Below are 13,069 nucleotides of genomic sequence, written 5' to 3'. Positions count from 1 at the left end.
GTTTTTGCATTACTTCTTTGGGAAATCCAGTGTGAGTGTATCTTTTCCTTATATACAGAAAGCTGTAAATCCAGCAACATTCTGGAGCCTGACATCACAGTAGAGTGTTGTAATGGGTTGTTCTTGTGCAGAATGTTGTTCTACTCTGGGGCTGAGGTTTCTAATTCAGTTGGTCTGGGGATGCCTGGCAGGGATGCACCGTTGTAGGCATGGACTTTAAGAAATGTTTGTGTGAAAATGTACCCGCCTCTTGGATGCTTCACAAAATGTTGACACTGTGTGCCAGACCAGATGCCCCAAGAACCTACCAGTAGTGCAAGATACCCCCTACGAGGGAAGAGACATCTTCCACAGGACATCACTTCTTTCTAAATGAACCCAGCAATTTCAAGAACTTCACCCACCTTCCAAGCGATTCAGTTACTCTGTTATCTCTGTGGCTGATCCCAAACTCAAAGATACACACAAACTTTGGGGTAACGGTACATTAAGCTTCTCAAAAGCTGCTTCTCAGTGTAACTTATCTGTGTTACACAAATGGCTTCAAGTGAGAGCCACAAGCTATTCGGCATCAGTGCTCAACCTCCTGTAAAAACTGTTGCAGGACACTATGGCCTTTGGGCCCCATTGGCCGCAGAAAACCATGATGCAGCAGCAAAGCATAGTGGTCATCTTGGAACATTAAACAACAGTTTGAGAAAGTGCTGAATTGTCTGTCTAAAACCCCATACGCACAGCCCAGTGTGGCGGCCATCTTTGAAGGTAGGGCAAGGCCCCATTAATCTTTATAGACCGTGTGAGCAAAAAAACTCCATCTACGCTCATGGCAGACATTGCAGCCTGTGCCACAAGGTGACACACACCCCAGTACCTCAGAGTCAGAATAATGGCTGACGTTTGCTGGCAATTGTAGTGTTAACAGAACACTGATTAAGCTGAGTGGACTTGAGCCTCTTATCCCCAGTGACAGGCTCTCCTTTTGATGGCTAATTGAAGTGTGTGCCTGTATCCCACTTCAGCATCCTACTGCCTGTGCCACAACACGATGGGCACAGGAGTATTTTTGAAGTCAATGGTGTTCTGGCTCTTTCGTACTTTGGCAAAAAAGGGATAGTGCTAATATTTTACACTGCCTATATCATACAGTAATAGGCAGACCATCTACCGGTGTATGGTAACTTTGTAGTTGACAGGATACTCTGCCGATATTAATAAGTCTATTAGGCATGGGGGTCGATAATTCTCCTAGTAGTGAGGGAGGATATCCAAAACATGTTAAAGGACGTGAAACAAGGAGAATTTCAAGCGCTCCATTCATATGCCAGTTTTGAGCTTGTGTTACTCCACGTGCCGGTCCTGTAGTACTTTCCCTAAAATTTGTACGTTTGATACATTGAGGTGGCCTTTTTTGGTAACATAGTGTCCAGATCGGCGTATTGTGGACAATTTAGGTGCGAGCCCTGATGAAGTCTGCTGTTATACCTTTTATGCAGACGAAACACGTGTTGGCTTTGAGGGCTTTGATGTTCGTGTGACAAAAGCAATTAGGAGTATCGGATGAACCTCTGTATCAAGATCAGAAATACACAAGAATAAATGAACTTTTGATGAAAAGTTTACATCAGTACTATTCGATGACACACACGTGGAGTGCTTGAAATCCTTCTTGATTCATGTGGTGAACTCTCGGACTTAAGACGTGGTGGCTCTTCTGGATTTCCGAGCACTGTAGATGAATTTTGGACTAAGTTACTTTTGGTGGAGATATGAACAGCAATACTGGGAGTGGGGGCTCCAGATCCCCATCCTCCAATTGTCTTTATTCAGTGTTAAAGGACGTGGTCCAGGAGGGCATTATTAGGCGCCTGATGCAGCTGAATAGTTATTTCCTGTTGTAAGTACAAATAAACAAGGCAGTGGCCTGAGATTCTGCGTCAAATTACGATGCTCTATTCAGTCATTGTAATGGACAGTTTTCCCTTTCCCAATATTGGGGAAATAGTTCTAATTACAAAGGGTGTTTATTACTTCTACAACTTAGACCTAAGGAGTGCTTACCACAAGATCAGACTGCATTAGGATTCCAAGCGACTGACGGCATTCATCATCAGGGAAGGTGTTTTCCAGCTCACCTCTCTGCCCCTGGCCTGGCTTCTGCTGCCAAAGGATGATGCTGGGGATTTTCGGAGAGAAATCTACTTCCAGGATGATATTTTGGTGTAAGGGAGTACCACTGAACAGTGCAGAGCCACCTTAAAACAAGTCTTTTGCAAACTGGAAAGGACTGGAATGACTCTCTTCTTAGTCTCTTGGTCAATAGGCAACCTGGGGTGGGCCATTAGGGATCCTCTAACTTTTCTCACCTCTGATGCCAGGGCTCTAGGCACTGGTGCTGTCCTTTCCCAGTATCAGTGTGTGAAAAGACCATTGCTGCTGTTTTCTGCTGTCTTAGGATTCTGAGAGAATCTGCTCCGTCAATGAGCGGGAGGTGCCGACGGCTGTTTGAGGAACTGAGCATTTTCACACTCGCATCTGTGGTTTGAAAGCTGTGTTCAGAACTGACCACAAGCAGTTAGTAAAAGTCCTTTCCCTGACGGGGAGGTAAATAGGTCTGCAAGATGAGGGCGGCTGACTGCTAGGCTACAAGAGTGTAGTGTAGTGATGCGAAAACAGTGTAGAGGATTGTCTCGCCAGGCTGTCTTTGGATCATCACGGTTTGAATTTGTCTTTTGAGAGTCTAGATGTAGTTGCCAGTGTTGTGATTGCATTTGAGTTTTGTGATGGCGCCATTCAGAAGGGAGAGTGGTTGGATGCGGAATTCAGGGACACTTTTCTCAGATGAGTTGCAGTTCAGTTGACCAAGAAATGCGGATTTAGGGAAAGAAGTATTACCTCTAGATTTAGAACTTATTTCAAAGTGTTGACTGAGTTATCTGTCTGCTCGGACTTAGCCTTGATACAGGGTGACAGATTTGTACCTCCTGAGTTCTTGTAGAACAGGTTGTTTATTTTGCACCATGGAGATACCAAGAGTCAACTGAAAGCCAAATTTTGGTGGCCTCGTTTTGAAGGCCAGGTAACTCAAAGTGTATGAGTGCATTATTTGTAAACCAGGGGAGCAAAGTCTAAATGTGGGTGTAGGGCACATTAAGGATCCCGGTAAACCATGCAAGATCTGCTTAGACTTTATTGGGCCCTTCAATTGTCTTCCAGGAGAATTGCACTTTGCAGCTGTGATCAGGGATGCCCACAGCAAATGGTTGGAAGTGGATGGGCAGAGCTATCCCAGTTGCATTGTTGTTGACAATAGCACACAGTTTGTGTCCCAAGGAATTATGGACTTGTGTTGTAGTATGAAACATTGCCACAGAGCTCTCTACAATCCTCAGGCTAACCACTGACCTAGTTGAAAGAATTACCAGGGTAGTGAAGTGGACCCTTGCAATGACCTTGAAAGGAGAGTTGAATGTGCAATGGGCTATATTTGACATGGTTATGGGTGCACTGCATCAAATTCAGAGATGTGAAAGCGTGGACCCCTTTCTTTTCCACGAGGGGAAGAAAAGGCAAAACAGAGCTGATCCCAGTCTGGCTTAAGGAAATAGTGTCTGCTGAGAGACTCAGACTATCTCGCCCAAAAGTTGCTTATCTGCTGAGAATTGGGTCAAACTCAAGTTGGATGGGGTTGATCAGAGTTGACATTTCAGAGCCCATTTAGGGAAAGGGTCTTAGGAGATTGTATGTTGAACTGGCTAATGGCCAGAAATGGAACCAACATAGGGTGTCCCTGTAGTAGGTGGCCTTTGCATGCAGGGGTTTGGTCTTGAGAGGTTTGGTAGCCACAGCAGCCCGATGTTGCTGTCCGATGATGAAATGACAGGCAACCGTGGCAGACTATCTGGCGAGTCCAGTGATCTGTGTCACTCCGGGAGTGGTGTGAGTGAGGTGGAAATGCTGGCTCTGGTCACAGGTTTGAGGTAGCCAGAGAAGGTCTTACCGTCTTTGCCTTCTAGCATTGATGAAAAGGGAGGGCTGCACATGTGAGAGTTCCTGTCTGGTTCAGCGACTATGTAACTGATGTTCTGACTAATTGGATGGATACATTGTTTGTCTCTTGCTCTGGCTGATTGTTCTGTTTCCATTCACTGTGGCATTGTTTTTCCTTATCTTTGATCTGGTTCGTTTGTGCCTTCTTCAGTCCTTCACCATTGTGCCTCGTCCTTGTTACAGTATAACTTGATTTGCTTCTTATTGCTCCTGTTTTCAGTTATTGATCCTTTATCTTTTTAAAAGGAAAGGATGTGTTGTGATGGGTTAATCTTGTAGAACCCCTATGGGACTAGTTCTCTTCAGGGTGTTGTTCTGGTCTGGGAGGTGAGTTGCAGTTGGTCTGGGGATGTCTGGCAGAGGTGCAGCGTCACAGGCTCTGACTTCAATAAATGCTACTGTGGAAACATATCTGCCTCTTGGGTTACTTCACTATAAAGGGCAAAACAACTGCATGCATAAGGGAGTTTAGTGACTAGCATTGTGCCTTCCTGAAATATTAAAGCCCTTGCTTCCTAAAAGCCATAAATCATCAACCATTTGTTGCATCTGCAAAATACATACATCATAGAACATACACTGGTTCTCAATCCCAAGCTGCTGATCATGTGACATCTGCAGAGTAACTGAAGGAACTCTTGAAACCCCTGGCAACAAAAATCTAATACGAACATAAATCGGACAACGTAACATTCACGAAATGCCACAGCCTTGATGGGCGTCCCAGCCAAGCAATGGCAAAGCACGAATAACAAATGAAAGCCAGTGGTGGAAGGGAGGGGGGGGCAATCAAAAACCCATCAGTAACTTTTCATTGTACTTTATTGAAGAATTGGTGAGACGAGCTCCAGACAGTTGCATCTCTCCAGTAGTCTTCTTACCAGTTTGCAATACTTTTTCATCCAGTATCGTTAAGAAGCCCTAGCTTGTATCTAATATTTCTGCTGGCCTTATTTGGATAGCTTTAGCACTATCTACATATAAACATACCCCAAATCCAACTATACTCTGGACCACTCTAGTTTCCAACCCAAATAATGGATGAGCAACAGCCCTCTTGAATGTTTGGGATGAAATCCTTCAAATATCAGACCAGAGATGGTACTGCAGGCTGATCGGTCTCGATCTGTTTGCTGCCTTTGACACAGTGACTTCCGTCCTCGGCCCACACCTCAGACCAAGTGCTGACTCGGCTCATATCAGTCCTGAAAGATCGATCATGAGTAGACTTGGAAAGTTCGCCTTACCACCCTGTCCGATGACTCGTGGGATTCTTCTGTGATCTCACCAGGCGCACTCCGCCTTAACATTTACAAAAGACTCTAATGGACCCCTACACTCCCCCCAACCTCCTGGGTTTCACCTATTCTAACAATACTCAAATGTTCCTGAGAGTAACAGTGGCAGAAAACCAACTCACTGATGTCTCTAACAGTCTTAAAACATGGATGAGCCCATCAGTCTAAAGTGTAATGCTTCCAAGACTTTAATCCTCAGCCTGGGACCACATCACTTCCTAAAGATGATTGTCGTCCTCTGTCCACCTTCTTTCTTCTTAAGTGAAACATCCTAAATTTAAACTAAAGTCAGTAATGTTAGCCCTTCCTGGATTTCTGACCTCATCTTCAACTTTAAAGTTCAGATAATCCCCATAATAAAACATAACATTGCATACTTCTCAAAGCCCCCTCGCCGTCTCATCTTTTTAAAATTCTTGCTTTAGACTACTGCAACCCATTCTACAATGGCATACCCTTGTACCAAGTCATATGCCTTCAAAAAGCCCAAACTTCTGTTATACACCTCATGTGCACCTGAGCAATATCTGTAACTTTACCCATCACCTCCGAAATCTCATGTGTTGGAATGACTTGATGAGTACCAAATTGCCTCATGATCTCCGTAAGGAAGTAAAAAATCCAGAGTAGACAAATCATTCGTAATAGCCGGATCTCTCCTCAGAGGAGCTCTACACCTGCAGAACTCCAACAATCTCCTTGCATTCAGAAAACAATTGAAAACCTTCCTATTGTGAACCTTTCTGATTTCCCCACCACGCACTTGCACACGCCTTCCCCCCACACTCCACACCACATTTACTCTCCACGCTGAATCAAAACAAGATTGCTAGACAGTACCTCATGGGTCTGAGGGAGTACACGTGGGCTGAGTAGAAATGTGTCTTGTAAATCAAAGCACAATCTATCTCTGTGCCAACCAGCTGCCCCTTCCTCTGGACAGCATCACCTTTCGAAGCAAAATCCAAACCAGCTGGCACGAGTTGTAAAGGAATAGCTAACCCCCTGCCTTTTCTGTATCTCTCAATGTAGGTCTTCTCTGAACATATTGTTTCCTTAGGGCACATCTCATATTTGTATAGGATGCTAGTGCCATAGATTTATTTTTTCAGGGTTGACATCACTTGATCCTATATTTGAGCACAATGTGCTATGTTGAGCCATGTGAATAATGTAAAGTCCAGAACTATAGATCTCAGAATCTCAGTGCAATTGGCTAAAAAAGCAGGGGACGACTAAACGTCCCCCTATCATGGTGCTAGAAGCAGCTGTAAGTAGTAGAATTCCAGTAATAAATGAATGGTACTAAATCCCTGATGCCCCTTTCTGCAGACAATGACGATGAGGCCTGGTGTGCTAAGAACTTTCTGAGTTACTCCGCCTTGAAGCTTGCTGACGTTGTGCGGGCCGAGCTGCTAGAGGTCATGCAGAGGATTGAGCTGCCCATCTCCCCTCCAGCATTCGGCACAGCGGAGAACATCCAGAACGTCAAAAGAGCCCTGATTTCAGGCTATTTCCTCAAGGTACGAGAAGATATTGTTATAAATGGGCTCATAGATGCCACAGCGCCTTTGCCCTTCCATGGATCTCAAGCTATTAAATTAATTTGTTTTTCTTTTCCATTTTTTCCTTTGCCCACACCATGCCTGAGTGAGTAATCAATGGACATACATTCCTTTTAATGTAGTAATTGGTAGTACTTTTCAATGTAGCAGTATATGTAGATTTTAGAATGACCGGTCACCTTGGAGAAGACCGTTCAGGAGTGACAATGAGAGCAGAGATGGGAAGCTGGTCTAGTAGGAGGTGTTTGGAGGCCCCACATGTATGGGGACAGTGGGGACCTTTTCAGGGGTGGGCCCAATTGAAAATGGAGCAGTGACCTGGGAAATTTTACATTGTTGCTGTAAAAAAAGAAAAGAGATTTTACAGCTCCATCATGAAGGCGACGCATTTTGGAGCAAACACGTAGGATAAAGTTTCTTATTTAAGGTCTAAAGATAATCAGTGGAGTTTTGCTTCCTTTTTTGTTTTGGTGTTTTCTGGTGCAATACGGCTTAGTTATCCTTTGGATGACTATTCATTTGTGTACTAATTATGTTGATTAGACTAATTATTAATTTATAATGAAGTTGGCTGTCTTAAAGGTGGACCAGGGCAAACGTTAGAGGATCAAAGAGATTAGGGGTCTGGCTTTCTGATGCCTGCTCGACCATGGGGCCTGGCCTTGTAGGGCCATATTGAAGATGGGTATGTTTGCAGGTCTGCTAGTAGTGGGGTCCCATACTCCAACCTGAAAAGCACCCAAACCCGCACCACGTTGCAGACATCTGGGGGTGCTATATAGTATTCTTTATTATAAATAGCCGGTGCAATAAGTCTTTGGCTGATCCTGCACCAATAATTATTTCCAATGGTGACCAAAATGCAAACAGTCTAATCTGACTAATCGTGAATTCTGACAGCTAAGGTTGGACAAGCATCTGTCATGAGATAAACTTTACAAGAAATGTACCTTATCTATTGTCCCACCAAGAGAACTTCCTTTCTCGATAAATGAGGTCTTATCTGCCCCTCTTTACTAGTAGTTGTTAGTTTAGCTTCTGAATTGTTACTACCTGCAGCATGGTCAAATGTGCTGTCACAGGGGATCTTTTAGCATGACCATAAACCTTGGATCTTGTGCCATCGGTCTTTTCCCTACTCACCAACTCGAGTATCTAAACTGAGTCCTGTAAGTAGCCTGGTGGAAATTGACCTCTACAAATTCAGACCAGTGTTTTCTTATGCGAAGTGCAGGAATCAGGCAACTTGCAGTTGGACACTTCAACGTACACCCTGTTTCTGAGGCCCCCGTGTTGTTTGAGGGTTATCTGCTGTTTAATGACTGCTAGTTCATACGTTAATTGAACCTTCCAGTGACGTGCATGGGTGATTGCATTCCCCAGACCTCAACTAGTGGTTTATGCACACCACTGAATCCCTAAACTTGATACTGCAGCCACAGACCATCTACTTAACTAATAGTCAGTGTCTGCTGACCCATGTGACTGAATAGACACACTAACCATCCCAGGCAGGCACTGCAGAATTGTAGTCCGCAAGACAGAGTTTGTTGTGGGGCCAGAATGTCTCCTGCATGGTTAACCGGTGAGTATTCCTGTTGAGTGCCTGGCTACCTGTGAAGCTGGTATCCTGATGTTTGTTTTGGCTATGGCCTTGCTCTAATACAGCGTGTGTGCAGCAGCCTAGGCCTCTCCTTTGTAATACCAGGTCTGGGTGTTGTCCTATGTGCCCTCACTGAGCAACGGTCTACTGTTCTTGCCATGGATATCTCATGAAATGGTGGAGGTGGCTGCCCATGTTTTGTAAGATTATCGTGTGACCAGAACTTTTTCTGTGTCGATGAGAATGCGGTCTACCAACCCCTCTCAAGTAAATGTTCCTCTGTTGTGTGAGACCCAGAACCTTATGCTGACGTTCTTTGTGTATGTATGTGTCGTGAGTATGTAGTACAGAAGTGGCAGTAGGGCTTTCTGTAAGAGCCAGAGTTCCGAAGCCAGTGGGATCTATTTTGCACCAGTAGCGTCTGTTGCTGAAATACTTCTAGGCCAGGCCTGTCCTGTTTGTCTGTTTTTGATTACCACTTCAGCAATTCTGATAAGGACCAGGTGCTGAGAAGTCACACTTATTGAACCTATTTTGGGGCAGTAGTGCTTAGAGCCAGCTACATTGCTTTCTGCTTTGCGAGTCCTCACTTTGCTTTGAAATTGAGATAAACGCCCAGACTGGTTCCGAAGCTTTAGGCAGTGGATGCACTGCCCTTCTTTGGAGAACACATATAAACGTGGCTTCCATAATGCCTCACTGTGTTCCATTTCCAAGCTGTTCATGACCAAGGAAGGGAGTGTCCACAGACTACTCAAAGAGCTGTTGTATAACCAGGGCTCGAGTGTGCCGGTCAGCCAGTGTTCGAGAGGTGAGTGGACATCACTTGAAGTCTGGACTTTCTACTTGAGGCACCGAGGGTGTGCCGGCTACCTGCTGAGAGAAGGGAACTGCACAGTACAGACTTACCAGGTGGGGAAGCCCAGCGTATTCCTGGTGTGAGGAACACCCAGAGAACGCAGACTGTCCTAGAGTGAACGTTGTCGTGAGGGAGTTTCTCAGTCTCTCTAAGCAGTTCTAGTGGAGAACTGCACTAAGACTTTACTAGCACAAATACTACTGTTTCTGATGGATACTTCTAACTTCAGATTCCTCACCAATAGAATGTCTCAGGTGCCGGACTGGATCTAGACGATATAAAACAGTGTTGCTCCTGAGCAGCGTAGGTGGCATCATGGGCTCCACTACAACTTCGTTCCAGCCTAGAAGTGATTCACAGAGCTGCAGATAAGTGCCACCTCTGCATGTTGTTGTCCGGTAATTTCTTTCCGCACCTTTGTTCGCAGATCAATTCTCGCCCACTTTTTTTTCTTGTAATTTGGCAAGTTTTTTTGTACACATTTTCTATTAAAAAAAAACAGTGTGCAAGGGAACATGTCCTCTCCTAAGACCCCAGAGTTTAAGCCTTTTCAGGACTGTTGCAAGCAAATGTCTGAGACAGACCCCTACAACATATGTCTCTGGTGTTTGGGCTCAGGGCACAACTCGAAGTTGTGTGAAGAGTGTGCCCTCATGAATCCGAAGGCAACGCGGGAACGTAAAGCAAAGCTATATATCGCTGAGCATCTCAAGAAATCACTGAGTCCCTCTCAGGACTTTGGCACACTACCGCCCTTGTGGCAATCCAAGTCTTCTGGTAAGTGGAAGCACAGGAAGGCTAATCAAGATTTCTTACCTGTTCCACCACTCTTCCTACAAGTCGCGAGGATATCTGGTACCTCATAGTATCGATCCCCTGCCAAGTTCTCAATTCTGGAGCTGATCCCAATACATCCCGAGTTTCTCAGGTCATCGGAGCTGCCACAACAGATGGAGACCTTAAAAGAGGCCATGCCACGTTGCTTATCTTTTGCACCCTTGTAGCTCCCTCGAGTGGACCTTCAAACCTTGAGAATCCATGGAGGCCTCCAGTCGGGTTACCAATGTTGAATCTGTCCTGGGAGCAGTCTGTACCTTCTCGGCACATCACTGGTTCCACACTGTCTGCAGTCCTGATTCCCACTCCAGCACCAAACCCCACTTCTGTCCCTTCAACGTCAATGTCCATCCCTTTGTCTTTCCAATCGTTGTGTCTGACTCTAAACCAAATTTCTCAGCTCCGACCAAGGTCACATCCCGAAACTGCCCCAGCGCACCTGGTCCCATACTATCCCATTTTGTCAGAACAATGTTTCTCCCGCAGAGCCACCGGTCTATGCCTGCTGTCTATCCGGGCGATACTCACATGCTCTCTGGGACGTAGTAAATTAGATAATGCAGTCACTGAGGAATTTTGGGCCTCCCTGGCTCAAAGCATCCAGGATTGTCAGGATGCAACCAAATACATAGTATGTTCTGGACTAGACACTACTGAGAAGTTGGAACTGGCGTGGTGATGCGGCGTCACACGTGGATGAGATCCAGAGGCTTTTCTTGAAACACGCAGGCATCACTCATGCATGTGTCTTCCGACGGATCTCACCTGTTTGGCGAGTAGGCTGATTCGGCCCTGGAACACTTTAAAGAGAGCCGGGCCATGGTGCATTCTTAAGGTCTTTCTACTCCTGCTAAGCAGTTTGCTCAGTAGTTTCGCCCTTTTGTGGATACTCCAAAGCTTTGGCATACCGGCATCACCAAGGACCCTGGAGCTATGATCATGATGTTTAAACCATGATCCTGGTTCTCAGTGGGAGTGGCTCTGAGGCTTTTGGGGCTTTCGGCCTCCTGCATCCTCCTTGTCGACTTGCGCAGGTGGCATTTGCAAACTCTGCAGTGCAACCTGAAGCCTCAGTGAGTCCAGCACCAGGGAAACCTGTCGGAGTCTATCCATGTTTTGGAAGAGACTGCAAAAGATCATCTGTGGTGGCTGCTTCACCCCAGTTGGACCAGCAGCAGACCCATCTCTCTGCCCCACCCAGACCTAATCCTTGTGACTGACAGTGAGCTGGGTTGGTCATCTGAAAGAGGAGGAGATCGGAGACTGTGGTCTCCGGCAGAGACACAACTCCACATCAACCTGTTGGAGTTGCAGGGCATTTGCCTGATGCTGAAATCCTTCCTGCCTTCCATGAAAAGGAGGCTGGTGTAAGTTCTCAATGGACACCACCTCCATGTGGTACTGCGGGGGGACTTTGGACCCTGTGCCAGGAGGCTTTTTCTCTCTGGAGATGGCTGGAATGTCTAGGCATTTCTTTGATCGTGAATCAACTTGCGGGATCTTTAAATTTCTTGATGGACTAACTCGGCGGGTGATGTCTCGCGGATCACAAATGGCAATTGCATCCTGAGGTAGCACAGTAAACCTTCCCCCACACTCAGCCCCGTGAGCCACCACAAACACTAATTTAAAGTTTTTTTTTTTTTTACTTGTATTTTACCACGACGCTCGGTTGCATCGCAGTTCGGGTAACTTACTATTTGAGGGTAGAGTGGTGCTTGATTGGCTGCAGAGAGGCCTCCGGTGAGGGCTAGAAGTAAGGTGCGCATGTCAGGCTGGACCGGTGTCTTACTACTGCCAGACTGACATGCATGCTTGCGGTTGTAATACCTGAGCAATGCTAGGGTGCCATGGGGATTACAGCCACAAGCCCCCGGTATCATTTGGAGCACTTGTTTCATCTGCTCCAGTCCAGCCAATCCTGTTGCTGCTTTCATATTGTTTACTAAAATAAACACCATGAGAGCAGCATCTGGATTGGGTTCGGGTGCCAGGTGGTGACGACAATAAGTAGTTTGGAGGGAGCCGGGGGTACTCTCAGAGTGGCAGCTGAGTACCAGAGAAAGAGGCTTGGGGGTGGCCCAGCTAGGGCCTCAGAACAGGTGGTACCTGGCCCTTCAGAGGGTAAAAACAAACACATGGAAGGCGCGACACTGAACTGTGTCACATGTGTGCATGAAGGACTGTGCATCCGTTTCAGCCCACGTTATGACACAGACTTGATGACGTCCATTGCCGCTGTTAAATACGTGTGTTACCGTGCTCCTGGACGCATTCAAAGTTCTGGTGCAATCGTATGGTATGCTGATTAGGCTGCTGTTACTTGGAGTAGGGGTGCCCAACCTTTTGACTTCTGTGGACCCCCACTTTATCATTCCTGGAACCCGGCGAACCCCACTGAATCCTTATTGGAATCCGGGTCACTGTCTCCCCCTCTCCATTGAGTCACGACAGGAAACTGGGGACCCGGTCCTAAACATTGTTGATGATTTGAATCACAAAACAATACACAACAAATACGGAATCACACATTCATCAAACATACACATATAATAACCTATGTTATTTAATTTGCAATGAAGTAAAATTAAATAATTTAACTGAAGCCACACGTCGTCCGTACTGTATTCGGCTGGGTGCACCTCCACTCGTCCCACCAATCAATCTGAGGGTGCTAATTTAATTTTTAGCCTCCAATTTCAAATTTCTTGACAGTTACAGTACATTTAAACAATTGTAATTGTAAATTTAGTCACTTTATTTATATACAATTTATTCATCCGTTAATATTCATTCATTTTCTAAGCAGTCGCGGACCCCAAGAGGAGGCTTTGCGAACCCCCAGGGGACCGCAGCTTGG

At 45.8% G+C, this 13,069-nt stretch overlaps 1 protein-coding gene across 1 annotated transcript in view; it reads left to right on the top strand.

The window, feature by feature from the left end:
- LOC138255248 (ATP-dependent RNA helicase DQX1-like) overlaps positions 1-13,069 on the top strand; it is a 253,590-nt gene that overhangs the window by 216,156 nt on the left and 24,365 nt on the right. Inside the window, exon 10 of the mRNA XM_069205833.1 lies at positions 6,678-6,868. Within this exon, the coding sequence (XP_069061934.1) occupies positions 6,678-6,868 (191 nt within the window). The remainder of the gene's footprint in view (positions 1-6,677; positions 6,869-13,069) is intronic.

This window comes from Pleurodeles waltl, chromosome 1_1 (genome assembly GCF_031143425.1).
Source record: "Pleurodeles waltl isolate 20211129_DDA chromosome 1_1, aPleWal1.hap1.20221129, whole genome shotgun sequence".
Classification (NCBI taxonomy): domain Eukaryota; kingdom Metazoa; phylum Chordata; class Amphibia; order Caudata; family Salamandridae; genus Pleurodeles; species Pleurodeles waltl.
The sequence above is the reverse complement of the archived record's forward strand: the minus strand, read 5'-3'. Positions and strand labels throughout refer to the sequence as shown.